At 35.9% G+C, this 27,230-nt stretch overlaps 1 protein-coding gene across 3 annotated transcripts in view; it reads right to left on the bottom strand.

Moving 5' to 3' along the window:
- Positions 1–27,230, bottom strand: part of MGAT4C (MGAT4 family member C) — an 801,801-nt gene that overhangs the window by 3,307 nt on the left and 771,264 nt on the right. For 2 of the 3 annotated variants that reach the window (XM_053584423.1, XM_053584424.1), the window contains 3 exons: positions 12,602–12,688; positions 7,375–7,527; positions 1,365–1,512 (listed from right to left, as the gene is read on the bottom strand). In XM_053584423.1, the coding sequence (XP_053440398.1) occupies positions 1,365–1,512; positions 7,375–7,521 (295 nt within the window). In that variant the 5' untranslated portion in view covers positions 7,522–7,527; positions 12,602–12,688. Of the gene's footprint in view, positions 1–1,364; positions 1,513–7,374; positions 7,741–12,601; positions 12,689–27,230 lie in introns of those variants that run through there. The other variant, XM_053584425.1, reaches the window with a different exon arrangement.

The raw sequence follows: 27,230 nt of genomic DNA, 5'->3' as shown, positions 1-27,230 counted from the left end.
TCAAAATCCTAAATTAACAATTCTCTCAAACTGGTGAGCACAAATTCACTCCAATGAACACTTCTTAAAAACAAAGTCATTTGCATAGTCCCCATATAATTTATTAAGTTCATGATATTTCATTGATTCTAAGATTTGTATTCTTCCCACTGATACATTTAAAAATCAGGTTGCATATTACAGTTGCTAGAATCCTATGAACAAAATGGATAATTCTTTTATTTTGTTAGTGATATACTGATGAAATAATAGTACATTTTTATGAGGTATGGTGTCTCAGAATCCATGAACTATAGTATGTTATTTCTTAGCGCGCGCTCTCTCTCTATATATATTTTAACTCAGTGTAGAATGTGAAAGAGTTTCCTTCAAAAATCCATATTTACTTGTAACCTAAGAATTTTATTAGCAAAAACTTACAATTTTATTAGTAAATAGATTGCTTGTGTATGTAATTAGCTAAGGAACATGAAATAACTCTGGATTTAGGGAGGCTCCCAAATCTCATGACTAGTGGGAATCCTTATCAGAAGAGGAAAAGACACAGAAAGACAAAAGGAAGCAGGCCGCTGATGAGGGCAGCAGGGACTGGGGTTACACTGTGAAAGGCCGAGGAACTCCAGGAGCAGCCAGAAACTCGAGGAAGCAAGGACTCCTGGAAGGAGCAAGGTGGCCCTCCCAGCACCTTGATTTCAACTCTTGGCCTCCAGAACCACGAGACGATAAATTGTTGTTTATTTAAAGCCTCCTACTTTGTATTAATTTGTCACAGCAGAGCAAGGAAATGAATGCACTGACTTTTAATAATCCAAAACCTGTGGCAAGTCATAAAACCCAAGCCATTAGATGTTGGACTAGCAATTTGATAGCACAACAAGGTGACTACAATTAATAATGACGGTATACTTAACATAGATAAAATAGTAGAATTGGAATGCTCCTAGTAGAGAGAAATGATAAATGTATCATGTGTTGGATATCCTAATTACCCTGATTTGACTGCATGTACCCCACAAAGACATACTACCATTACATACCCATAGTTAAAAGATAAAACTTTATAGAAAGAAATATTTAGCTTCTAAATTTTAAGTAATTTGATTTTTTCCCTAGCTTCTTTATACCTAGAGCAAACTGCTAAAAGGTTTACGTTACAATTAGGCATAATTTTTAATTTTTTGTTATAAAGGGAAGTGTGTCAGGGAGTACAATAATTGCATACTGTGAAGAAACATTGAAGTCTTTTCCTAATATGATATTAGTAAGCCTTTAAGCTTTTATTGCTATACAAATTAAACAAATGTTCATTATTTCAAAGCAGAACATTGTATATATTCTTTATTTAAAAGTGTAAGGATACTTACGCTTTCTTTGTAAAGGTGTGGAGGCTAGGTAGCGATAGGTGACATTTATGGCTCCTGAGAAATTAGATAAATCCTTGAAAGTGTGAACATAGCGTTCTGAGTTCAGTTGATGTGTGGATGTTTCCCTTATAAGTTGTTTGTCTCCCTCCTAAATGCCAAGAAAGAGGTAAAAATAAAAAATAGCTGATCATGGGTTAAATATAGTTTGTCTTCACACAGTGAGTATATAAGTATGATATACAACTTGGTGGGTTATGTAAATCTCAATTACGCAGCACTAACACTACAAGCTGTGGATCAGCACTGCTCATCTGATCTCCTACCTGGAGTTTCTGCTTCAGGCTTTCTCTCCTCTGTTCCACTCTGTATACTAATCTTGCACTTGCTTTTCTACAGCATGAACTAATAATGGCATTCTTTTCTCTATAATTAATTCTTTTTTATTGCTGAGTACAGTCTTATTGTTTGAGTATTCTATATTTTGTTCATTCACTCAGTTGATGGGCACTTGAGTTGGAACTGTTGAGCTTTGAATTAATCTGCCATGAGCATTCACATACAGACATTTTGTGTAAACATATTTTCCTTTTTCGTGTGCACGTGCCTAGGAATAGAATTTCTGGGTCTTAGGATAACTTATATGTTGAACATTTCGAGAAACTTCTAAAGTGTTTTTCAAACTGGCTGGACCATTTTATAGTCTGACCAGCCATGGATGAGGTTTCTAATTTCTCCATATCCTTGACAATACTGGCTATGACTTGTGTTTTTGGTGATAGTTATCCTAGTGGTTGTGAAGTGTATCTCTTGTAGTTTTGAGTTGCATTTGTACAGTGGCTAATTTCTGGTATGTTTTGAATGATTTTTCATGTGTATATTGGTCATTTTTATATCTTCTTGGAGAAATGTCTTTTCAGATTGCTTGCTCATTTTTTACTGATTTATTTTTATTCTACCTCAGTATTGAGATGTCTGATTTCTTCTTGATAACATCTCTCAAATCACCAAGTTTTTAATTTTGATGAAATTAAATTTAACTATTTATAGTTTCCTCCTTGTGCTTTTGATGCCCTATGATCACTAAGATTTACTCCTGGACTTTATTATTCTTTATCTTAGAGCTTTATGATTTTAGTTATTGTATTTAGTTCTATGACCCTCTTGAGTTATTTTTTCTGAGTGTTAGGTAGAGAGCTCTATTTCATTCTCCTGTGTTTAGCTAATCAGTTGTCCTGGGATTATTTATTGAAAAGACTCCTGTCCCCACTGAATTATCTTGGCATGCTTGTTGGAAATAAAGTAACTGTAAATGTAAAGCTTTATTTCTGGGCTCTCAAATCTATTTCATTGGTCTATAAGTCTACCTTTACTCTAGCGATGCACTGGAATTCTCTTGTTTAAAAAAAACCCTACATGAAAATTCCCACTGCCTTTACATTGAGATTATTTTTTTAATAAGTCAGGGATCTTAAAATTTTACAGAAATCTATTTTAGTTTCAGTTGGGGATCAAATTCCCTCTATTTGAGTCATAGTAAGCTACAGGCACTCCCCAGGATACAAACAAGATAGGTTCTCTAGATCTGAAGTATCTTTAAATTGAATTTGTGTGAGGTCTGATGATTAAGTTTGGAGCTCATCCTAGAAAAAGTGCTACCTACCTCTTTCCTGAATATCACTATGGTCACCTTTGAGGTACTCCCCCAGGAAGCTATGCACTCTTGCCAGCCCCAAGTCCACCCATCAGAGCAATTTTGGAACTCATTTTCCGGAATGACCATCAGAGCTATCACTGTATGAGGTCTGACAACTAAGTTCGTGAATTCATCCTAGGAAAAGTCCTACATACTTACTTGCTGAATATCATTATGATTACTAGAAGGTCAAAGGGAGTACTCCAAAGGTGACCATAATGATATTAAGCAAAGAGATATGTAGCACTTTTTCTAGCATGTGTTTGAAAGTTTAATTGTCTGACCTCACATGTAAGTTGAAACAGGTACATTTACCTATTACCTGTAATAGCCTCTGTTCATAATTGTGAGTTATATGAAAGTTGGATGTTTGGAACTTGGAGACTCCCTGTAGTTAATCTTTTCAAGCAGCACCAAATATAAGACCGTACATCATCTCTATGATTGTGAAACTTTAAGAGTGATTAGGAAGATACAGCAGTTGGACTTTGAATAAGTTATTAAGAAGTTTAAATGTGTTACTTACATGGCCACGATCCAGCTATTGAGAATGGCTAGCCATGGTCCTTGTGACATGACAAAAATATTTATCAAATGTCCTAAAGTAACCTCAAATACGACACATTCATACTGACGGAAGAGAAGGTGTACTGACTTTGCATTAGTCTTTCCCATGATAACGTGTGTTCTTGTGTGTGAGCGCATGTGTATATGAGTGTGTGTGGCATTATGTTGGAGGTGAAATGCTGATCCATTTATATCTAGGACGTCTTTTATCTATTTGATGGTGAACTCTTCATCTCATTAAATTTTACGTAAGGTTTCTATTCAAGAAAAAATTCAAAAGCTGGTTAAAATATGTCCTGTTTAGCCATCATTAATTACCTTTCTTTTATATGTGAGATTATATTAATAAATTAATAAATTTTGATTATCTAATCACCATGATCAACTTTTTATTGGCTATAACTTATTAGCAAAATGGCCATTTAGCTTGTGTACGTGATTTACTACCATTGATAAAATATGTTTAGGAGCAACCTAACTAAAAATAAATGTTACTTTCTGGAAAAAAGTATACAATCTATTCTTGTGTCTTGTGGATCTGCTTCTGCTATTCAAATTAAGATGTCAGGCCAATCACACACAAGTTATTAAGACTATAGAGAAAATAAATTTCTTAAGTAACATTGGTCCTGATAATATTTTGCTGTAGTCATTAAAACATTAATTAAACTTCTGTTCTAAGAGATTAGCTAACACTCACTTAAGTTTCATGTCAATTGAAACATTTAATGCTTTTTGTCAAATTCAAATACTAATGGAAAATATGACTAATTCAAAATATTAAATTTATTGGCTACAGTGGAATATTCTTAGAATAAAAATTGCATATAGTAAACAATGGCTGGAGATTTATTAGAGCTTTACTAAATATTCATTTTGAATATCTTTTCTGTGTATCTAATTATAGATATGAGTATATCTTTTCTGTGTATCTAATTATGAATCTAAATACCTATGTTTATTTATTCTTTAGCAATGTATTTCAAAATTTTATACTGCTGGGCTGAGGTGGTGGCTCATGTCAGTAACCCTAGCACTCTGGGAGGCCAAGGCAGGTGGATCACCTTAGCTCACTGGTTGGAGGCCAGCTTGAGCAAGAGCAAGACCCCGTCTCTAAATATAGCTAAGCTATTTTGAAAGTTTATGGGTTTTACAGATGGCAAGTATATTATTTTTGTTAAAACTATCAAGGCAATATAATTTTTTTTTTTTTTGAGGCAGAGTCTCACTTTGTCTCCCTCGGTAGAGTGCTGTGGCATCATAGTTCACAGCAACCCAAAACTCAGGCTCAAGCGATTGTCTTGCCTCAGTCTCCCTAGTAACTGGGACTACAGGAGCCTGGCCACAATGCTCAGCTGTTTTTAGAGACGGGGTCTTGCTCTTGCTCAGGCTGGTCTTGAACCTGTGAGCTCAGGCAATCCACCCGCCTTGGCCTTCCAGAGTGCTAGCCACCATGAGCCACCATGCTCAGCTCTAAATACTTGAAATTAAACATTAGATATTAACTATTTTAGAAATATCTGAATTGAATATTCCATGAGTTATCATTTTAAATCCTTTTTTCCACTTTTAATTCTTTACACAGAAATATTTTCATCAGTCTGTCTGCAAATCTATAAAACGTCCTTAAAGTTTGAAATAAACAAATGCAGGATTCCCAAAAAGGTAACTGGAGACTTAGTTTAGTATCAGCTGCTTGTATAGTAACATAATGGTGTACATACTTTATAGGTTTTCTATAAAGAAATTTCTATAAAAATCACAGTAGTCACAGCACCAAATTCATTTTACCATTCTGTTCTTACGTAACATTAATAAAGGCAGTGCAGGATATTGAATATTTCTTTAAAAATTCTATCCTGAACACCTACAATCTAAACCTTTTCTGTGATAAAATGGAATTCATTCATCCTGCTTTAAGGACATAACAGACTATAAAAGGAAATGAAACTGATATGAAGTAACTTTATTAAATTCTCAAGAACAAGCTTCTTTACACATTTCAGCATAAATAAATAATGTAAATTTCACCTGAGTCAGCCTTATTGGCTGCTTTCCAGAGGCATCTCTTTCAACAGCCAGGCTCTCCCTGGATACTTCCTTTCTGTAGCTACTATGCTGTAGTATATTTCTCAGTAATAAGACAAAGCATTATAACATTTTCTGGATGGGAATGCAATTCAATGGACTAGCTACAAACTAAATATATACCCTAGTGACTACTTTGAAGATGCTCACAGCCAAGAGGCTAAGTTGATTGGGCATGTAGCATCTCTGCTATTTAGTTTACCTTGTAATGTTATTTGTCTTTTACACTAAACTTGGCTTCATTTTCTCACTGAAGGGCATATATGTCTCTAATGTATAAGCAAATACATTAAACTGTTAATATGCCTAGGACTTCAGGGTGCAAATGTTTTTTCTAGCAAGAAGAGCAGAATTGAAGGTGTTAAGAAACTCCAGAGACCTTACTACTTCTAACTACTCATCCGATTTCTCTTAATTATGAGTATTATCTTTTACTTAAATAAGGAAGAAAGATAAAGAAATATATACTAATATCTATGCTTAGAAAATTGTACGCATTGTGACATTTTGGATGCTAGAAAGAAAATAAAGACAGATAAGCTCATAAAAAATGAAATAGACACAAGTAAAAGGATCAAAATGGAGAAGCATTAAAAAGAAACTAGTATATTCTAATAGGAAGCCAGGTTTTATGGATATTAAACATTTTGGAAGAATAATTTTAGTACTAATGATTGAAAAAAGTGTTTCAAATCTTTATAATATCAAAAATTCAGCTACAAATACAATTTAGTTAGAAAACATTAGCTAGTAAGTAGCGAAAATATTTTAATAAAAATTTTGTCATTGAATTTACTTTAAGTGAAGTGTGCTGGTATTTACTAATCACTTGAACATAGTTTTCCCTAGTTAACATATATTTAAAAATAATATGTTAAAATTAAGACTCTCAGCACCTGGATTTATTAGTAAATTTGCATACATATGTGCCTAATAGTCAGAGAAACATAGTTGAGAAAGAGCTACTTAGTAGAAGAGCTACTTCATTAAGTCACATTTTGCACATTCAGTAGCTAAGACCAATACTTAGAACTATGAAAAAACTAATAAAACAGGGCAGTGGTATTGATGTTTTTCTTTTTATATATACTCTACTATTCCTTACACATTTATAGTGTAATCAAAGAGGTTCTATTTCAAAGACATAAAGACTTCTGTTGCACACAGTGGTTTGTTGGATCTTTTGAAAGTGAAAAATTAAAATTGCACTTGAAACTGTCTAATAAATGCAAATCATTGAATAAAACACATATCCAACCAATATCATGTGTTTGTTTCATATGAGTTTATTTGCTTCTACTAGTAAACACAAGAGTCAAGAAATAAATCTTTATTATAAAGTCAAATCTTTAATTGAGAGAATCTATAGTTAATTCATCATATTTAATTCCATCAACAAAAAATAGCTAGAACATATCGGCCTTATTCTATTTTCCTTACACCTCATAAACACGATAGGTTAAAAAAAATTACAAAATTCATTAAATAAAATAATGGAATTTAAATCAAAACAAGTGTATGCTGGTAATGTATGGCTAATATAAAACATAGTTAGAAAATATCCAGGTTAATAGCCTTGGAGTGAAGTTAGGTTACAGTTGGGCTATTATAGTTTGACGTAAGCCTTATTTTGAAGAAAAACTATCAACCTCTAAGACTTACCAGAACATAACTATCTTCAATGTATAAATTCATAAACAGGAGAAAAATAACAAGAATTCCCAAGAACGACACTGTAGAACGTTTTCGCAGGCATCTCATTTTATCCAGAATTTCAAAAATATGTTTCATTTGATGAAATTTAAACATTCTTTTCTGCGAAAAGAGGCAAATTAATTTCTAACATTTTATTTGGGATGCAAAATATTTCTTCATGATAGACAACAAAAATCAGGGTACTGTAGAAGCTCACCCTTCAAATACTTAAACTAATTTTCTATTTTCAATTTAAACCATAAGGTTGGCACATTAATACATCAATACATTAACATGAGGCCAGCACTGTGATTTATACGGATGCAGAATATATCTAAATGAAGTAACTCTAAATGAAAAGCAAACCTCGTAGTTACTGATGAAGAAATGAACTTCAGTAATAATAATGTAAGAAGAAAAAGGCTTTTGACTAAGGAAAAGACAAAATGCAAGAGAAAAATAGACATATCAATTGTCATTAGTGGAATGTAACGTTAAGAAAACATCCCGTTTCATATTATAAGGCAATTAAAATAGAAGAAAGCAGAAGTGTGGGCCAAATATTGAACTCAGTAGACGGCACTGAAAGCAGTTATGGTAATATGGGTGGATTAGAGATATTACAAAAGTAGATAAGATTTGGGGGTTAATCCAAACACATATTTGGGAACTTTTGAGTACAATCGCTTTGGTTATTTCTCTAATGATTCTTTTTAAATCAGTGTGGCTCTTGTAGTAGTGTAGAAAAACAAAGGAGCTGATTTCAGGTAAGGAGAAAGGACTCTGAAATTGGGCAGTCTGTTTTTGTGCCACAAAGCAAAGAAGCTGTCACGATTAGTAGAGACACAGCTACAGGACACAAAAAATTTGGGAAAATTGATGATCAAAAAAATGGCTAGGATTGATAGTAAAATACTGAATAAATGGAAATTAACAATAAAATGGTGATGATTAGAAGAAAAAAAGAAAGAGACCTCATTTGCCACAATTGGAAGTTATAACTGTGCCCTCTTTTCACCTGAAAACTTGGTAATTGGAAGTATTAAAGAATTTACCCGGCATTTCTAGGAGGAACTGTATTTCATCCACAGTTCATGTTGAGTATTTTCAGATACTCAACAACAGACATCACAGGGCACTAAACCCAAGATAAAGGAATCCAAAGAGGTAAGCCCCATGGTTTCTCCAGCTTGCTGCCAGGAGGGATCTTTGAAAATGCAGGGCGGAGAACAAATCAAAACAGAACTGAGGTATCTTGCTAAATTGAAGAGTCAGATAGGAGTCTGGGGAGACTGAGGTACTGGAATTTGAAGGGCAAAGTATTTAAGAGGAGGAGTTACACAGAAAAATGATTTGGAATTCTGCTGACAGCCTCTTCTAATTTTTGACTTCATATTTTTATGTCATGTACCTGGAGAAAGAACCTTGAAAAAATAGTCGGTTGGACAGTTCCTGAAACTTACACAGGCTGGTGATAGTTTGTCTGTCCATAGTCAAGTTTGTGTGTCTATCAGCCACCTGGATTGACCTGATTTTAAGAATATTCATAAGCACATCACCTTTATTTGGGGGCCAGATTAGCTCCTCTGGATCTGTTCTAATAAGTATCAATAAGATCGAATGTTCCCCCGTAACTTATCTCCATGCCATTATAAAGGGCAGTATTCTTTAAAGACATAGGACAATATCTAGAACTTAAAAACATTAAATTCACAGTATCTATCACCCAGTAAAAATTACAAGGTATATAAAGGACAATCTGGTTCGTAAATTTGATGAACTAGTTAATGGAAGAAAATGACCAAGAAGATAGAATTAAAAAAAAAAAAGGATATTAAAACTATCATAAATATGTCCCATATGCTCATGGTATAGCAAAACAAAAAATTTAAACAGGGAAATAGAAATATATAAAATAGATAGAAGTGGAATTCCTAGGGATGAAAACTACAATATGTGAAATGCAAATATACTTGCTGATAGTTCAGAAATAATAGGAGAAAAGATGAGCTATTAAAGATACATCACTAGAAATAATACACAAGTAAGCATAAAGAGAGGAACAACCATCCAGCCAAACTTCTGCTTAATTTCTGACCCACATAAAATGTGAGGTAATAAATGTTTTAAGCCATTAAGTCTCAGAGTGGCTTGTTATGCAACAATAGATAAATGATATAGCTTTCTATGGGAAACTCACTTCAATTATAAAGACAAAAACAAAATAAAACATAAAGATAAATCATTAAAATATTAATGAAAAGAAACCTGGAGTGGATATATTAGCACTATCTAAAATAAACACTTAATAATTGATGAAGGTATCAATTTGTCAAAGGAATCCTAACTATCCTAATTGTGCATGCATCAAAATAGAGTTTTGAAATACATGAAGGAAAACTGATGTTAAGTGAAAGAAGAAAGACATAAAAACAATATTATATTTCAGAATTCATCTCTACTTAATTGCATAAACAGGTAGAAAGAATATCTGTAAATATAGTAAATTAGCAACACTGTAAAATAGGTTAATCTATTTGAGATTTGTGGAACACTCCACCCAACAATAGCGGAATGCACCTTCTTTTCAAGTGTACACAGTATATTCACCAAGACAGACCATATTTTGGGCCATAACACAAGTATCAATAAATTAAAAAAAATGAAATTATAGAAAGTTTGCACATTGATAACAATGTAAGTGCCCTACAATTCAATAGCAGACAGATTTTTAGAATTCCAAAATATTTTGAAAATAAATAACACTCCAAATAACCTGTGGATCAAAAAAAGAAATCAAAAAAGGACATTCAGAAAAAATTTTTAAACTGTATAATATTGAAACACAAGATACCAAGATTTGTTTGTTCTGGGTGGGCAGTGATTAGAAACTAACATGACATGCTTACATTAGAAAAATAAATATCTAAAATCAGTTATTTGGATTTGCACATCAAGAAATTTTAACACACATGAGAAAAAATATCAAACCCACAATGAGATATCACCTTACTCCTGTTACAGTAGCCATTATCAAAAGAAATATTAACCAATGATGCCAAGGATGATGAAAAAGGGGAAGTCCTATACACTGTTGGTGGAAATGTAAATTAGTACAGCAATTATGGAAAACAGTATGGATGTTCCTGAAAAACTTTAAGAAGAAATAGCAAATAATCAACAATGCCATTACTGGACATTTTTCTAAAGGAAATAAAATCACTATGTTGGGAGATATTAGCACTACTGTGTCTACTGCATCACTCCTCATATTAGCCAAGATATGGAATCAACTTAAGTGCCCATCAACACTTAAGCAGCGGTTCTCAACCTGTGGGTCGCTACTCCTTTGGGGGTGGAGTGACCCTTTCACAGGGGTCGCCTAAGACCATCCTGCGTATGGGATATTTACATTACGATTCATAACAGCAGCAAAATTACAGTTATGAAGTAGCAATGAAAATAATTTTATGGTTGGGGGTCAGCAGAACATGAGGAACTGTATTAAAGGGTTGTGGCATTAGGAAGGTTGAGAACCACTGCTTAAGAGAAATAGATTAAAAAAGTGCTAATTATATACACACAATGAAATACTATTTAAGCACAAAAGAGAATGAATTCCTGACATTTGAGAAAATGTAGAAGAACCTGGAATACATTGTATTAAGTAAAATAAGTCAAGCACAAAAAGGAAAACATTGCATGATCTCACCTATATGTAGAATCTAACAAAGTTGAATTAAAAAAGCAGAGAATAGAAGAATGGTTACCAGAGGCTGGGGAGGGAAGGGCATGCCCTTCCTTACCCTCTCTTGCCCAAGCAGAGAGGTTGGTTGATGGATGAAAGTTACAATTAGGCCAGAAGAATCAGTTCTTAGTTTATTAAACAGTAGGGTGACTACAGCAGTCAAGGTATAAAGAAGAGAGGATTATATTTCAAGGTATACAGAAGAGAGGATTTTGAATGCTATCATCACAAATAATTGATAAATATTTAATGTGATGAATCTGCTAATTACCTTGATTTGATCATTAGACAATATATACATGCATTAAAACATCACCTTGTGCCCTGAAAATATATGCAATTATTTGGTGCCAATTATAAATAAAATTCAGTGATAAAAGAAATTAGAATGAAAAGAACAAACTAATCCCAAAGAAAGCTAGAAAAAAGAACACATTAGTCAAAAATTAAACAGAACCATAATGATAATGGTGAAAATGGAAATGAAAGAATAGGTAAAAGATAAATGAAGTCACATTCTGGTCCTCTGAAAAGATCAATAAAATCTGTATTCCTTCAGCCAGACTGATCAACAAAAAAAAAAGAGAAGACTTTAATAATACTAGAATTAAGATATGTTCCATCACTAAAGATCCCAAAGATATTAAAAAGAAAATAACACGTTTTGAAAAATATATACCAATACATTTCACAACTTAGATAACATGAAGATATTCCTTGAAATGCACAAATTACCAAAGTTCATAAAAGAAATTAACAGAATAATTTATCATTAAATTTATCTTTATTTTCTCAGTTTTGAGAGAGTATGTCTCCAAAATATACAGTGCTTCAGCTATTGTTCCCCCACCATCATGCCTAAACCTGGAATATATCCATCTTAAGTTTTAATTCCAGATTTCAAGTACATTTCTGCCAGGTTCACGTTTCTTCTTATTCTTGTGTTTGTATCATCAAGACACAATATTCTGAGGAACTTGGATGACTCACAGCTTTGTTGATGTTAGAATGACTTGTCAAGTCGGTTTAGCTGCATATATGACCCTCTTCAATATCTGATCAGATTTCTCACCCACCACACAATATCTCACACCACTAAACAATATCTAATCACGTTATCTTGCCTTTAGTAAGAGTACTTTTAGGTCAGTTTAGAAAAGAATTACCCTACCCTCTTAATGATTTTTAATTCACTGATTGGTGTCCTTTTCCTTGAGTATACATTCCAACTTTTTCTTGTATTGAGAATCCAATCTCTCTTTCCCACTGTAAAATTCTATTGCAGTAGACCCTTAAAGTCCCTTGAATAAAATATTTACTTTACTATCTTTGACTAGTGTCATAAATAATTTTTTTCTTTAACTATTTTTGGTGCTGTAACTTGGGAAAGTTCAGATTCATCACTGGCCTCCCCCAAACCTCTCACCCATGATTCCAAGTGTATACCTTTGAAGCCTCTGTCTTTACTTCTAGTTGATTGATATGAAATCCATTGGTAGTTTTGACTCCTGAGCCAGCATTCCAGACGACAGTCTGTTGAGCAAAGTAAGGGCAGATTATGAATCTTAAGATTCTGAGTGTATTATACAAGTTGGGTTACAAGCCCTAGGTTTGTTTACAAGTAGTAAATTAGGTTAGAGTCTTAGGCTTCTTTATTCAAAAGACACTTGCTGGACTGGTAGTCTTACTTCCTGACTTTGAGTTGGAATTTACTTCCTGAATTCCTGGGCTGTAAAATGTCTCCTGGCTCTTTGTAAGGCCTCTATGTTCTTTGTAGCTGATCCTGTTTCTCCCATAAGTTCTCAGTCAAGCGAAACTCCCTTCTCAGACCCCTACTAACCCTATGCTCCCCCAACTCTGCCCACTTTTTTTCTTGCCATGAATTTGCTTAGGACAGTTTGGAACTTTGATGGCCTCTTTGGGAAACTGAAGAAATCCCCAAACTGGGTCTTCCATACCTCTCTCATCCCATTGCTTCTGCTTTTCCTTCCTGCTTTTACCACCTTCCATCTTCTCTTCAGTTTTCTTGAATTCTTTGATAATATTGTCCCTTCAAACACTTCCTTGCCCCATTCATCTTTCTGTTCTTCTAGACTTTTTTCCTTCCCCCTGCAGCCATTCAGGGCTTTTAGTGGACTCAGAGACAGCAAAAGCAAGCAACTGTCTAAGGTTGAAAAGTTAAAAAACATTGATTGGAAATAGATTGCATATTTTTTCTATACAAGGCTTTGGAGATGTACAGACAAGTGCTTGATGTCTCCTCAGTTTCTGGCTTAAAGTGTCATCACAGCCTCCATAAAATCAAATATCTTCCCAAAAGAAAATCCCAAAGTTTTACTTTACAAATGTTGGTAAGAAAAGCTTTTGCCTTCATATTGAGAAGGTAACTTTAACTTGTTCCATCTGCCGGAAACACAATTTGGATAAAAATTTAAAGTGGGCAAAGAAGAGAGCGTGTTACTGTGTTGTCTGATACTTGGCTATAGTTTTAGAATGAAACTTACAAGAGCTCTCTTTGCATCTGTACATATGTTAAATATATATATATATAAAATATTTTTATTTCTTTTTCTGAATGGAATAACCAAATTTCTTTATAAAATTCCTTAAAGGAGTTTTTATTCTGATTGTCTTAGAGATAAATCAGTTCTTACATAAGTAAAATATTTCTAAAATATAAATGCAGAATATAATTGTCTTAACACAATAACTAAGAAAATGCCAGGAAGACTATGTTAACCAGTGTGATGAAAATGTGTCAAACTGTTTATAAAACCAATGTATGGTGCTCCATGATTGCATTAATATACACAGCTATGATTTAATATTAATAATAAATAAATAAATAAAAGCGAAAAAAAAATTCCCAGAAATACAGAAAGTAACCCAAATGCTTTTTTTGTTTACATGATATGGGAATATCTTTGGCAATTAAGAGTAGTTCAGTATTTTTGGTTTAATGAAAACAACTATGTCTTGTGAGGTAACTTAAGTCAGCACAATATGAGCATATACTTTTACTCTACTAGGGTTTACTAGTCAAATAAGGCAATAGCTAGCTGTTAAGATTATAAAAATTGTAAAATTCCATCTTGCGATAAATGTACAAATAAAGATGTCCATTACTTCATGTATATCAAACAGAGGAGTAAAACAAACCAAAAAACACATGTTTAATATTTTTGTGTTTTTGCTTTTATGATACTTGCTAACATACATGCACTATAAAAATTGCAGAGAAATTAGTTGAGATGATAGCTAGCTTTTTTTTGGTGTTATATTATGTCTGCTGGAAAACATTTTCCAGTTTCAGTCTCCTACAAGTTGCCATCCAGAACACCCGGCACCATTTGTTAAATAGGGAGTCGTTTCCCCAGTTAATGCTTTTGATAGGTTTATCAAAGATCAAAAATAAGTGTCTGGGTTCATCTTTTGGTTCTCTATTCTGTTCTTTATATCTACCTCTCTATTTTTGTGCCAGTACCATGCTCTTTTGATCACTATAGATTTATAGTATAGCCTGAAGTTTGGTAATGTAATGCCTCCTGATTTGTTTTTATTTCTGAGTAATGTATCGACTATTTGAGTTTTTTTTTTTCGATTCCATATAAAACCTTACACGTTTTCAAGCTCTTTAAAGTATGACAGTGGTGCTTTAATAGGGATTGCATTAAATCTGTAGATTCCTTTGGGTAGTATGGACATTTTAACAATGTTGATTCTTCCCAGCCATAAGCATGGTATATCTTTCCTTTTGTTAACTTCTTTTGCTATTTCTTTTCTCAGCTTCATAGTTCTCTTTATAAAGATCTTTCATGTCATGGTATACATATACCACAATTTATTAATCCATTCGTGGATCGATGGACACTTGGGCTTTTTCCATGACTTAGCTATTATGAATTGGGCTGCAATAAACATTCTGGTACAAATATCTTTGTTATGTTGTGATTTTTGGTCTTCTGGGTATATGCCCAGCAGAGGAATTACAGGATTGAATGGCAGATCTATTTTTAGATCTCTGAGTGTTCTCCATATATCTTTCCAAAAGGAATGTATTAATTTGCATTCCCACCAGCAGTGCAGAAGTGTTCCCTTTTCTCCGCATCCACGCCTTAAAGAAAGATGGAGACTTTACCTCTTTCATGTTTACATGGATGGAGCTGGAACATATTCTTCTTAGTAAAGTATCCCAAGAATGGAAGAAAAAATACCCAATGTACACAGCCCTACTATGAAACTAATTTGGGACTCTCACATGAAAGCTATAACCCAGCTACAACTTAACAATAGGGGGAAGTGGGAAAGGGGGTGGGTGGGTAGAGGGAGGGGAATTGGTGGGATCACACCTGTGGTGCATATTATAGGGGTATTTGCGAAACTTGGTAAATGTAGAATGTAAATGTTTTGGCACAGTAACTGAGATAACGCCGGAAAGGCTATGTTAACCACTGTGATAAAAATGTGCCAAATGGTTTATGAAGTGAGTGTATGATGCCCCATAATCATATCATTGTATACAGTTATGATTTAATAAAAAAATTAAAAAAAAAAAAAAGATCTTTCATGTCCTTTCTTAGGTAAATTCCTATATATTTCATCTGCTTTGGTGCTATTCTAAAAGGAATAGGGTCTTTAAGTATATTTTCAGCTTGACCATCGTTGGTATATATAAAAACTACTGATTTGTAAGTACCGATTTTGTATCCTGAGACATTACTGTATTCCTTAATTGCTTCTAGGAGTTTTGCAGTTGAGTCCCTGGGGTTTTCCAGGTATAAGATCATGTCATCCGCGAAGAGTGATTCTTTGATCTCCTCTGACCCCATCTGGATACCCTTATTCACCTTCTCTTGCTTGATTGTGATGGCTAAGACTACCATTACTACATGGAATAGCAGTGAAGACAAGGGGCATCCTTTTCTAGTTCCAGATATGAGTGGAAATGTTTTCAATTTTACTCCATTCAATATGATATTGGCTACGGGTGTGCTGTAGATGGCCTCTATCAGTTTAAGAAATGACCCATCTGGGTGGCACCTGTGGCTCGGTGAGTAGGGTGCTCGCCTCATATACCAAGGGTGGTGGGTTCTAACCTGGCCCTGGCCAAACTGCAACAAAGAAATAGCCAGGTGCCTGTAATCCCAGCTATTTGGGAGGCTGAGGCAAGAGAATCGCCTAAGCCCAAGAGTTGGAGGTTGCTGTGAGCTGTGATGCCATGGCACTGTATGGAGGGCAACAAAGTGAGACTCTGTCTCGAAAAAAAAAAAAGGAAAAAAAAAAACTTCCATCTAAGCCTGTTTTCTTAAGTGTTCTGATCATGAAAGGATGCTGGATATTATCAAAAGCTTTTTTTTTTTGCATCAATTGAGAGAATCATATGGGTCTTTGTTTTTTATTTTGTGATGTATTATATTTATAGATTTATGTGTGTGAACCAGCATTGTAATCTGGAATAAAACCTCACCTTTCACCATTAACAACAATTGATTCTCACTGGATAAAATATTTAAACTTAAGACAGGAAACTATATAAAAATACTAGAAGAAAGTATAGGGAAGACGCTTGAAGAAATTGGACTGGGAGAAACTTTTATGGGGAGGACCCCCTGGAAATTCAAGCAGCACCAAAAATATATTACTGATATATATTACTGGGATCTGATCAGACTAAAAAACTTGCATGGCCAAGAGCACAGTAAGTAAAGAAAACAGATGGCCTTCAGAAGATATTTGCAGGTTATGTTTCCAACAAGGGTAACTAGAAGCCACAGAGAAGTTAAATTTATCAATAAGAAAAGTACAAATAACCCCATTTCTGAAAGGCAAGAGACTTGAATAGAAGCTTCTCTGAAGAAGACAGGCTGCATGGCCTACAAACAATGAAAAAATGCTCATCATCTTTAATCATCAGAGAAATGCAAATCAAAACCACTTTCAGATATCATCTAACTCCAGTAAGATTAGCCCACATCACAAAATCCCCAAACTTCAGATGTTGGAGTAGATGTGGAGAGAAGGGAACACTTCTACACTTCTGTTGGAAATGCAAGCTAATATGTCCTTTTTGGAAAGAAGTTTGGAGAATACTCAAGGGACTAAAAGTAGACCTGCAATTGCTCTACTAGGTATATACCCAGATGATCAAAAATCATTTTACAACAAAGACAATTGCACCAGAACGTTTATTGCATCCCAATTCATAATCGCCAAGTCCTGGAAGTAGCCTAAGTGCCCATTGACCCAAGAATGGGTTAACAAATTATGGTATATGTACACCATGGAATATTATGCAGCCATATAAAATATGGAGACTTCACATCTTTTATGTTTATCTGGATGGAGCTGGAACATATTCTTTTTAGTAAAGTATCTCAAGAATGGGGAAAAAGTATCCCATATACTCAATACTATTATGAAACGAATATATGATCACCTACACTTTCATATGAATGATAAACCAAAACTATATTCTAGAAAGAAAGAAGAGGAGGGAGAGGGGAGAGGAGGGGGGAGCCTGGGAGGACAGCAGGCATTTGGTGGGACCTCATCTATTGTGCATGATGCAATGGTACATTTGAAAACTATTAAGAGTAGAGTATAAATGTCTTACCACAACAAATAACTAAGCTAGGTGTTGGTTATGTGAACAAATTTGATGTAAGCTTTCCACATTGTATATCAAATTATCACATTTTACCCCATAAATGCATTAATGTACACTGTTATGATTTAATAAAAAGTAAAAATAAAATAAAAATAAGAGAAACAGTTTCCAAAATCATGTTGGTAATCTACAAAGTTAAAGTTTCTTTTTTATTATTTCAAAATATTAAGTGGCTATGAGTGTTTTTCTTACATCGGCGAGTTGTATAATGCTGAAGTCAGAGTTTTTATGTGGATGTCATCAGAATAATGTTCATTGTACCCTTATTTCCCTCTGACCCTCCCTTGTTGGTTACCAATGTCTTTTACACCTCTTTATACTCATGTGTTCATCTCGAAAATGTAGTCATCACATTGAAAATGCTTTCATGTATTCTTAGACCTTTGACAGTTCATATTAGTAGTGTTGAATTTGGTCAAATATACTTTATCTTTACTAAGTTGAGAGAGTGTTTTTCTCCTCTGTTAATATGATGGATTATATGGACAAATTTTGTGATTTAAATCAAGTATAATTACATGTTAATTATGTAATTATTTTTATATATGATTAAACTTGATTTGCTAACATTTTATTTCTGCACTTAAGTTCTTAAGAAATATTGATGATAAGACAAAAAAAGTAAAAAACAAAGGAATATTAATGTGTAATTTTCTTTTTTCTTTGCTAATATCTTTGTCAGCTTTACTATTGAAGGGCTGGTCTTAGAGAAACCTCCAGTCTTAGGGCTAATTTTGCCTTATTACTATACTTCTGAGTATTCTATCTGATGATCCATGTCAATATTAGGAATTTTTCCATTCTGGTTGATAGATTTATAAATTATTCTTCCTTTGCTTACATTACAGAAATTGTTCTAATGTTTATTTCTAGTGATTTTTTACTAGTCTCAAGTAGTTTTTTTTTTTTTTAAACAGGAAAGCAATGAATAATGTTCTGCCAGAGACATGAAGGAATTCCTTTATAAATGAATACGTTCTCTCTTTCTCCCCCCTGACTGCATTGTGTGACCCTGAGCTTTCTTCTCTCTTGAGTCTTCCTGCAAATTCTAGCCACTGCAGAATCTCAAATTTCTCAACTAATGTCTCCTTAACTCTGAGAGACAACCTGTCTGAGTTCCTTCTTCTTGTGTTGCAACCTAGAAACTTTAGGCAGTAAACTATAGCAATTATCTCATTTATTTTCCTTTTATCAGGAATTATTACCCTTTCTGTCTGTTTACCAATGTCTAAAAAAATCTGTTTCATATAGTTGGTTTAGTTTTGGGGTTGTTCATGGATAGCAGTAAATCTGGTTTCTGTTTCTTCATCATGGTCAAAAGTATCTTTCTGGTTATAAGAATCTTTCCCCACACTTTTATTTCTTTATTTTCCTTAAAAATTTTGCTCCATTATTATCTTGTTTTTTATGTTGTTATCAAATTATGTAATTTTAGCTGCTTTTACTTCCAACATAAATGGGTTGGCAAATGTAAATGAATTGATAGTCTACCTCAGACGCATGCTGAACATTTTCTTTACCTTCAATTTTGTATGAGCTATGTCTAGAAGTTATTCATTCTGGATCAGGCATGCAGGAATAACTGGAGAAACCTGAACAAAAGACCACTCTTGACCACTTAGTACATTTAATTGTAGATCAAATTTTAAATAAAATAGAGACTATAATAGAGTAACAACATGAAAATGTTGCATGTTCTGACAATTTCCAAAAAATAACCAAGTACAAATGTGAAAAGATGGAAAAGGGAAAGTAGAATAAGCTCATCTACATGTAAACTTTGTTTGCTTTGATAGTCTCTGCCTCTCATCTATTATCTAATTGACTACTATTTAAAGCAAACAAAACAAATATCAGAAGCAAAAGTAAAAAAAAAAAGTGAATAATGATATAATTATTAATGAAAGATAACTACTTAAACAATAATACAAAAGTTCCTAAATATAAAAATGAATAAAAGTAAAATGTTTGCAGTACCATCACCCCTATGGTTTAAATGTTTGTCTTCTGAAGTCCAAGTTGAAGCTTAATCCTTGATGGAACAGTGTTAAAAGGTAAGCCCTCTGCCCTTGGTAATGGATTAATTCATTAATGCATTAGTGAATTAACAGGATAATAGATTAAAAAGTTATTGCATGGTTAGTTATCATGAGAGGGAGTCTGGCATAAAAGCTAGCTAGTTTAGTTGTTTTATATGTGCCCCTCTTTCCTTGTGATGCCTCCTACCAGGCTATGACACAACACAAGGTCTTAACCAGAAGCCACTCAGATGTGCTCACCAGATTTTGGACTTCTCAGCCTCCAAAATTATAAGAAATAAATTTAGGTATTTATAAATTACCTAGTCTCAGGTATTCTGTTATAGCAATAGATAGCAGACTAAGAAGACTACGGGAGGAAATATATTAAATGCCCCATATTGAATGGTGTAAGTATACTGTAGATTATAAAGTTGAGATTAAACATGTTAGTAATGCCAAAAAAAGAAAATGGCCTTCACTCACTTTTTAAAAGAAAAAAAAAAAATTTGTGCGAACATGCACACCTAAACTCTAATTTTAAACTGTATAAAATAAATATACCTGAAAAAGTGATTTATAAAATTTAGTGATAAAGAATGAACAAACTGTATTAATTAAATACAATGACAAACTATATTTTCTGGTTACACTTGTTAGCTAATGATGCAATTTTAAATCCATTAGCCCAGTGAACACATTAGCCATTTATGATCCCAGCGTTACATAAAAAAAGTATGTCAATATAATCTATTGACAATACTTATTTCCAAGAAAAAAAGACTACATTGAACGTGGCAGACACAAGCTATTCTTCCTTTGCAAGCTCTAAATTTAAAAAAGAAAGTAAAACGTTGCTCTCAAATTTATAAACAGGTGAGCACGTACCGAAAATATAAACTTTCATGTTTATAAAATACCAATCATGCCAGTGAGGGCAAGTTACTTGAGCAGTAGTATTCTGTTCCATGTCCAAACAATATCTTATCTCTTTCAATTTTCTCTTTTGTTTAAGAATAAAGTTAGAAAGGACAAACATGATTTTCTTTTAGTCCTGGGCTGTTACACATTAATTTCTTTTGAAAAAGAAATCATCTCATCTTACCATGGATTAAGTGAATTATTTTCTCAAGATGACATATCACCTTTATATAGTCCTAAATGTCACCAAATATTCACAGCAATTTATGCTACAATACATTTTATCTCTTTCCTCCCCACCCCAAATATATGCAAAACTGGCATGTCTGACTCAATAAGACAGTAAGTTTTGGTTTGAGGGCAGAATCACAGTTCTTAAAAGAACCAGGCCATGCATGTTCACCTGTATGAAAGAAATATAAACATATAGAAAATATATAAAAGTATAAAGGCATTTTGATGTGACACTATATTAAGTTTATGAACCACCACCAAAATAAATAAATAAATAAATAAATAAGAAAGACTTTCTTAGTAAACTCCTTTATCCCTTACTCCTATAAATATTTCTTTATTTTATTTTTTACAATCTTTTTCATATTAGATGACTTCTCCCATAATCTTCCTTTAAACAAAATTCTATTTTTAGATATCCAGCTAAAACTCTTTCCTGCACCCTAGACCCAATTTTTGAATAATGATGATTGTCTCTAAGTGAATTTCCTGCTGACCACTCAAACACAACTCATCTGAAATTGTATGATAAATTTTCCTTCCAGCCTGCTTCTCCTTCCAGATTTTCCTGGTTGGTAGACTCAGCTTTCTGATGGCCCAGTCAAATCACTTTTGCTTCCTGGGTTCTCAGGATTCAGGGCCCTCTCTTTCCTCCTCAATCTCTCATCTGCCACAGCATTTCCCATTTAGTTCTCACTGTCATAATCAAACCTCAGGCTAACACTTTTCTTGACTTTGGCAACGCCATTAGATCACTGATGATTTTCCCTACCTGCTCAGTCTTCCTCATTTCATTTCTGATGTTATCAGTCCCTAAACCGGAAGGGGAGGCTGCTTTTGGAATTCCCCTCTGTAAACCGGAAGGGGATGGGCCACACTGGAGGAGAAGCCAGGTTGTTATTTTCCTCCTCAGGTTTTCCAGCACATGTCTGCTTGGTGACGGCAATGAGGAAACTTGATAATCTGGCCCTGCTGTGCCACAGGGCTGAATCAAGAAGGTTGCCTGCAAATGATCTTCATTATCACAGGGATAAAACCATAAAACGACATGGCCACCGCATGTTAGTGGGAAAGTTCAGCCAAGCCGTCGTGACCGAGAGGTCCTCTTGGGTCTTTATGGAACTCAGTCGCTCTGCTTTACCTCTGCTTTTGGCAGAATTGGGGAGGAAACCTATTATCTCTTCAAAAATATTTTGTTTATTTTTCATGTTTTGGAATAGGTGCACTGTTGTTTGTAATGAGCATTTCATGAATATGGTGATGGCTGTGAGGAGAGATGAGGAGAACATGGCAGGAAGGGGAGGTGAGAAGCCTGAACAAACTATTTTGCATTAAAACTATGGTTTCTTCATCCTGTGTCTTACTTCTGCTTATTGCTTCTGAGATGAAATAATCAAAATGGTTTTATTTTGTATTAGAGTACTTTGATAGTAATAGTAGCATTTTTTTTTTCCTTCAGGAAATAAGAAGAAGAAGAAAAAAAAAAGAGGACTTGGAAATAAAACAAACAAAAAAACGCTACAAAACTGTAGCTCTCTGTTGTTGAAACCAAAGTGCTTCTACCCTGTTTCCCTGAAAATAAGACATCCTCCAAAAATAACACCTACTCACAGGAAAGATAAGACGTCCCCTGAAAATAAGACCTAGCGCATCTTTGGGAGCACACCTTACAATAAGATACTGTCTTATTTTCGGGGAAACAGGATAGCACTACCTCACACTGCTGCTTCCCTATCAGCTGTGTGAGGTGCCGTCATGCTTTCCAGGTGGGATTCAGGGAGGAACTGGAGGAAATGTACTGTGAACTAGATGATCCCTTCTTGACTGTACGGAAGTTAATGGCCTCCCATCCTCCGTTTGAGTTCAGCAAAGTTTATACAGGTGTAGTGATTTTGCCCAAAGCCAACTAGCCACAGGAAGGAAGCATGTTGCGAAGTTGCCACCACAGTGGGGCTGGGATTGCTTGAGAAACATGCTTTAGTGTTTCCTGCTGATACAGGACAGGCAGGGCAGTGGCGCCCCAGCCAGTCAGCCCAGCTGGGCTGGAGGATCTGCTGCCTCCGCCTTGGCCGTTTTGGTGCACCGGCAGCTGGCAGAGGAACCAAGGGGCTGGAGGGTAGGCAAGGGTGGGGGGGGGGGTTTCCACCCTCCCCCACCAGAGGCTCCAATAGCCTAAGGGACCAAACACTTGTAACTGAAAACAGAACTCCCATTTCCTATGCCTAGGTCAATTTCATGTAAGTTTCCTAGGCCTCAATTCCACGAATGGACTAGGTCCATTCATTAAATACCTTCATTCACCTGCCCCAGAGGAAGACTGTGTCCATTCATTTCCTGGCTAAGGAACCCATGCACCTGTATATACCGCTAGATGGAGAGAGACAGAGAGAGCTTTTCTCCCTGGAAGCTTTAGTGTTTTCGTATCCTTTTCTGTAAATAAATTATGTCTTACCACTGATCTATGGTCCATGCATTTATTCTTCAAATCACCGAGACCAAGACCCTGAAATTCCGGTATCAGATTTGGCGAGCCACCAGAAAAGAAGACAAAATTCTGGTAACATATTTGGTGGCCTGGACGGGGACAGCAGACAGAAAGAAGACATCTGTGGTAAGCAATGGGACCGCTTATCTCTATCCTGTTTTTCTCTGTAGCTATCTTACTGGAGATTAATAAATTCAATGCCCAGCCCAGCATATAAATGTGCAAAGTGTAGATGCTGACCTCCAGGTCCCAGGCAAGAGGCTGTTGGGGTATGAACTTTCTTATTCCCCTTGGCTTCAGAAAGGAGGCAAAGGGTCTGTTGGAAGAATGTTAAACCTATTACCTGTTTATTCCTTTTTCCTGGTCGAGACCCGAGTAAGGAGGTAGCACCCAGAGGCCCTTGGGTCCCCAGCAATGGTTCTGACCCCAGGACTTGGGAGGGCCTTCGAAATCTCGTGCTCTCCCAGCTTTTCCTGTCTTCTCTTCTCTTCCATGGTCCCAACGTTTCCTATTTATCTCTGTAGACCTCTGCTACTTCTCTCTCTCTCCTTGTAGTTCACATGCTTTGTTTGAATGTTGGTAAAGGATTGCTGTCAGTAGTTGGGTTTGTTACTGGTTAATTCTAGTATTTTTCAGATGTTCTGAGAGCACTTCAAAAGTTGTACATGTGTTGTAAGGTCCTTTTTATTGACTTTCATTGCAGAACTAAATTAAATTGGCTTTTTATGTGTCTAAGAAAACAGATTGACCTTGTTAAAGAGAAGTCAGCCCCAAACAAGGGGCAAAATGACTCCCCTTCACAGTGTGTCTGGGCAACCAGAGGCCTGTGAAGGGAAGCCTGGGATAACTCCCCAAGGTGGGAATGGCCCTGAACCTCGGCTACTGCTCAGTCTTTTGAAAATAAAGAAGAGAAATGAGAATGACCCTGGGTATTTAATTTCTTCTGGTGTTTGGGGAAGTTTAAGATAATTCTAGGTTTCTCTAGGACTTCAGCTAAGTGCAACTAATTGTAATACAAAAACTTTCAAAGGGTCTCTCAAATCAACCCTGATTTGTAACTAAATTTAGTTATTATTGCCTTAGTAACCTTTAGGAAAGAAAGAGGAGGTTGGAGCATCTAACACCAAGACTTGCTCATGCTGGAGAGCCTACTTTCCTTTTTGTTAAAGGAAATTTAGAAAAAGCTTATACAGATTCTATAGAGTTAAATGTGCAAACATCACACAGCCATTTTCTCCAGGATGGGGCTTATCCCCACTTTGATACTGAGGCTAGTGGGGGGAAGGGGCAGAAAGGGGCAGAATATATGCATCGGGTTGGACCAGGCTCCCTGATACCTGATTTCTCGGAGCTGTGCTACCAGCACGTTATAAGCACAGGAGAACCAGCGGGCACTAAGCGCTACACTGGTAAGAGTGGCTAATTCTAGACAAGCACAGGGCTGAGGAGGCCACTCTCCTCAGGTACTCTTCCCCAAGCATTGGAAGGATGCTTCCTTTTGTTTGGTTGGAAGGCTTCTTGGGTTGGTTAGGGGACGCTCTGACGACTCAGGAATACGGGGTAGGATTGATTAAGACGCTGGACATTTGTTCTTTCTCACAGATGGGTAACACATTCTATTGTCAAGAGAACACCCCACTGGGCTATATGCTGGAGCACTGGGACATGTTTGATCCCCAGGCGCTGAAACAAGAATATATGGTTTTCTTCTGCACCCAGGCCTGGCCTCAGTATCAACTCTCCACTGGTGAACAATGGCCCCCAGAGGGTACTCTTAATTATGACACCATTTTCCAATTAGATGCCTTTTGCAAACAGGAAGAAAAGTGGTCCGAGGCACCCTGTGTGCAAGTGTTCTTTTCCCTCAGGGACAACCCCCAACTATGTAAGACCTGTCAGATAGATTCTGCTCTCGTGGCTGTAGTAACTTCCTCAAATGGTCAGAGATTCTTGAGGGAGACACTATCACCACCTAGTTCAAACCCTCCATCTACTTCTCCCACATCTTCCTCCGTGTGTTCAGAGGACCCTAGGATAGAGGCTATCCCAAGAGTTTTTACTGGTCCTACTTGGACCCCCAAATGGCAACCATATCCTTCTTTATGTCCCTTGGTTGAGACTGCGGGTGGTGAAGGGGGAAGTGCATGAGTATACACTCCATTTTCTCTTGCAGATTTAAGGCAAATTAAAGTTGATTTAGGAAAATTTTCTCATGATCCTGATAAGTACATAGATGTTTTCCAAGGGTTAGTACAAAGCTTTGACCTCTCTTGGAGACAGATAATGTTGCTACTATTAGATCAAACTTTAACATTTAACGAAAAAAATGAAGTCCTGGATGAAGCTAGGAAGTGGGGTGATTTGTGGTTCATGTCCAATACTGATGGCAGTATGTCTCCTGGGGAAAGGGACAGATACCCCACAGGAAGACAGGCAGTTCCCCTTCAGGATCCCGAACAGGACTCTGAGAAGGAAGGTGATGGCATAAACATTTTCTAACATGTATCTAGAAGGTTTATGTTGGTCCAAGAAAAAGCCTGTGAATTATTCCAAGTTGTCTACTATTTGCCAGGAGCAAAATGAGAGTCCCTCAACCTTTCTTGAGAGGCTTAGGGAGGCAATGAGGAAATACACCCAATTGACACCTGACTCCATAGAGGGTCAAATTATTTTAAAAGACAAATTTATGACTTAAGCGGCTCCAGACATGCAAAGAAAACTCCAGAAATTTTCTCTAGGCCCAGATCATAATCTGGAGAATCTTCTTAGAACAGCCACTATGGTCTTTTATAACCGAGATCAGGAGAAAAAGGAGGGAAAAGGGATCAAAAAAGAATGACAGCTGTAGTAATGGCACTCCGACAAACGAACACCTGAAGTGGCAGAGGGAAGCCAGAGGTGCCAGGGATAAGTGCTTTCAAGGTGGTCAGGCTGGTCACTTCAGAGAGGACTGCCCCCAGCAGCACCACTGGCTGGGCAAGCCACCTGGCCCCTGTCCAGAATGTAAGGGTAACCATTGGAGGGTGGCCTGTCCCCAGAGGTGAAGGCCTTCTGGGACAGTGATCTCATCTGCACCCAAACTGGACTGAGGGTGCCTGGGGCATCTCATGGCTCCAGCTTGTGTCATCACTCCTCAGGAGCCCCAGGTTTGCCTTATAGTGGAGGGCCAGGAGATAGAATTTCTTCTGGACACTGAAGCAACCATTTCTGTACTTCTCTCTAACCCTAGTCTTTTATCCCCCAAATCGGTAACTATACAGGGGGTGTCTGGAAAGCTGGTTACCAAATTTTTCTCTCAGCCTTTAAGCTGCAATTGGGGTGACTGGCTGTTCCCTCATGCCTTCCTAATCATGTCTGAAAGTCCTGCTCCCCTTTTGGGGAGGGACATACTAACTAAAGCAGGAACAACCATTTATATGAATATGGGACAGGAACCTATATTATGTCTTCCCTTATTAGAGACAGAAATTAACCCAGAAGTGTGTGCTACTGAGGGACAGGTGGGAAGAGCAAGATATGCTCAGCCAGTCCAAATTAAGTTAAAGAATCCCGCCATCTATCCCAGTCAAAAACAATATCCTCTAAAAGCAGACGTTAAGAATGGACTAATACCCATAATACAGAATCTAAAGCAACAGACGCTACTAATACCTTACAATAGCCCATGTAACACTCCTATTTTAGGAGTGCCAAAACCAAACAGAGCCTGGAGGCTAGTCCAAGACCTCCACATTATAAACGAAGCAGTCA

The sequence above is a fragment of the Nycticebus coucang genome, chromosome 3, assembly GCF_027406575.1.
Source record: "Nycticebus coucang isolate mNycCou1 chromosome 3, mNycCou1.pri, whole genome shotgun sequence".
Classification (NCBI taxonomy): Eukaryota; Metazoa; Chordata; class Mammalia; order Primates; family Lorisidae; genus Nycticebus; species Nycticebus coucang.
The sequence above is the reverse complement of the archived record's forward strand: the minus strand, read 5'-3'. Positions and strand labels throughout refer to the sequence as shown.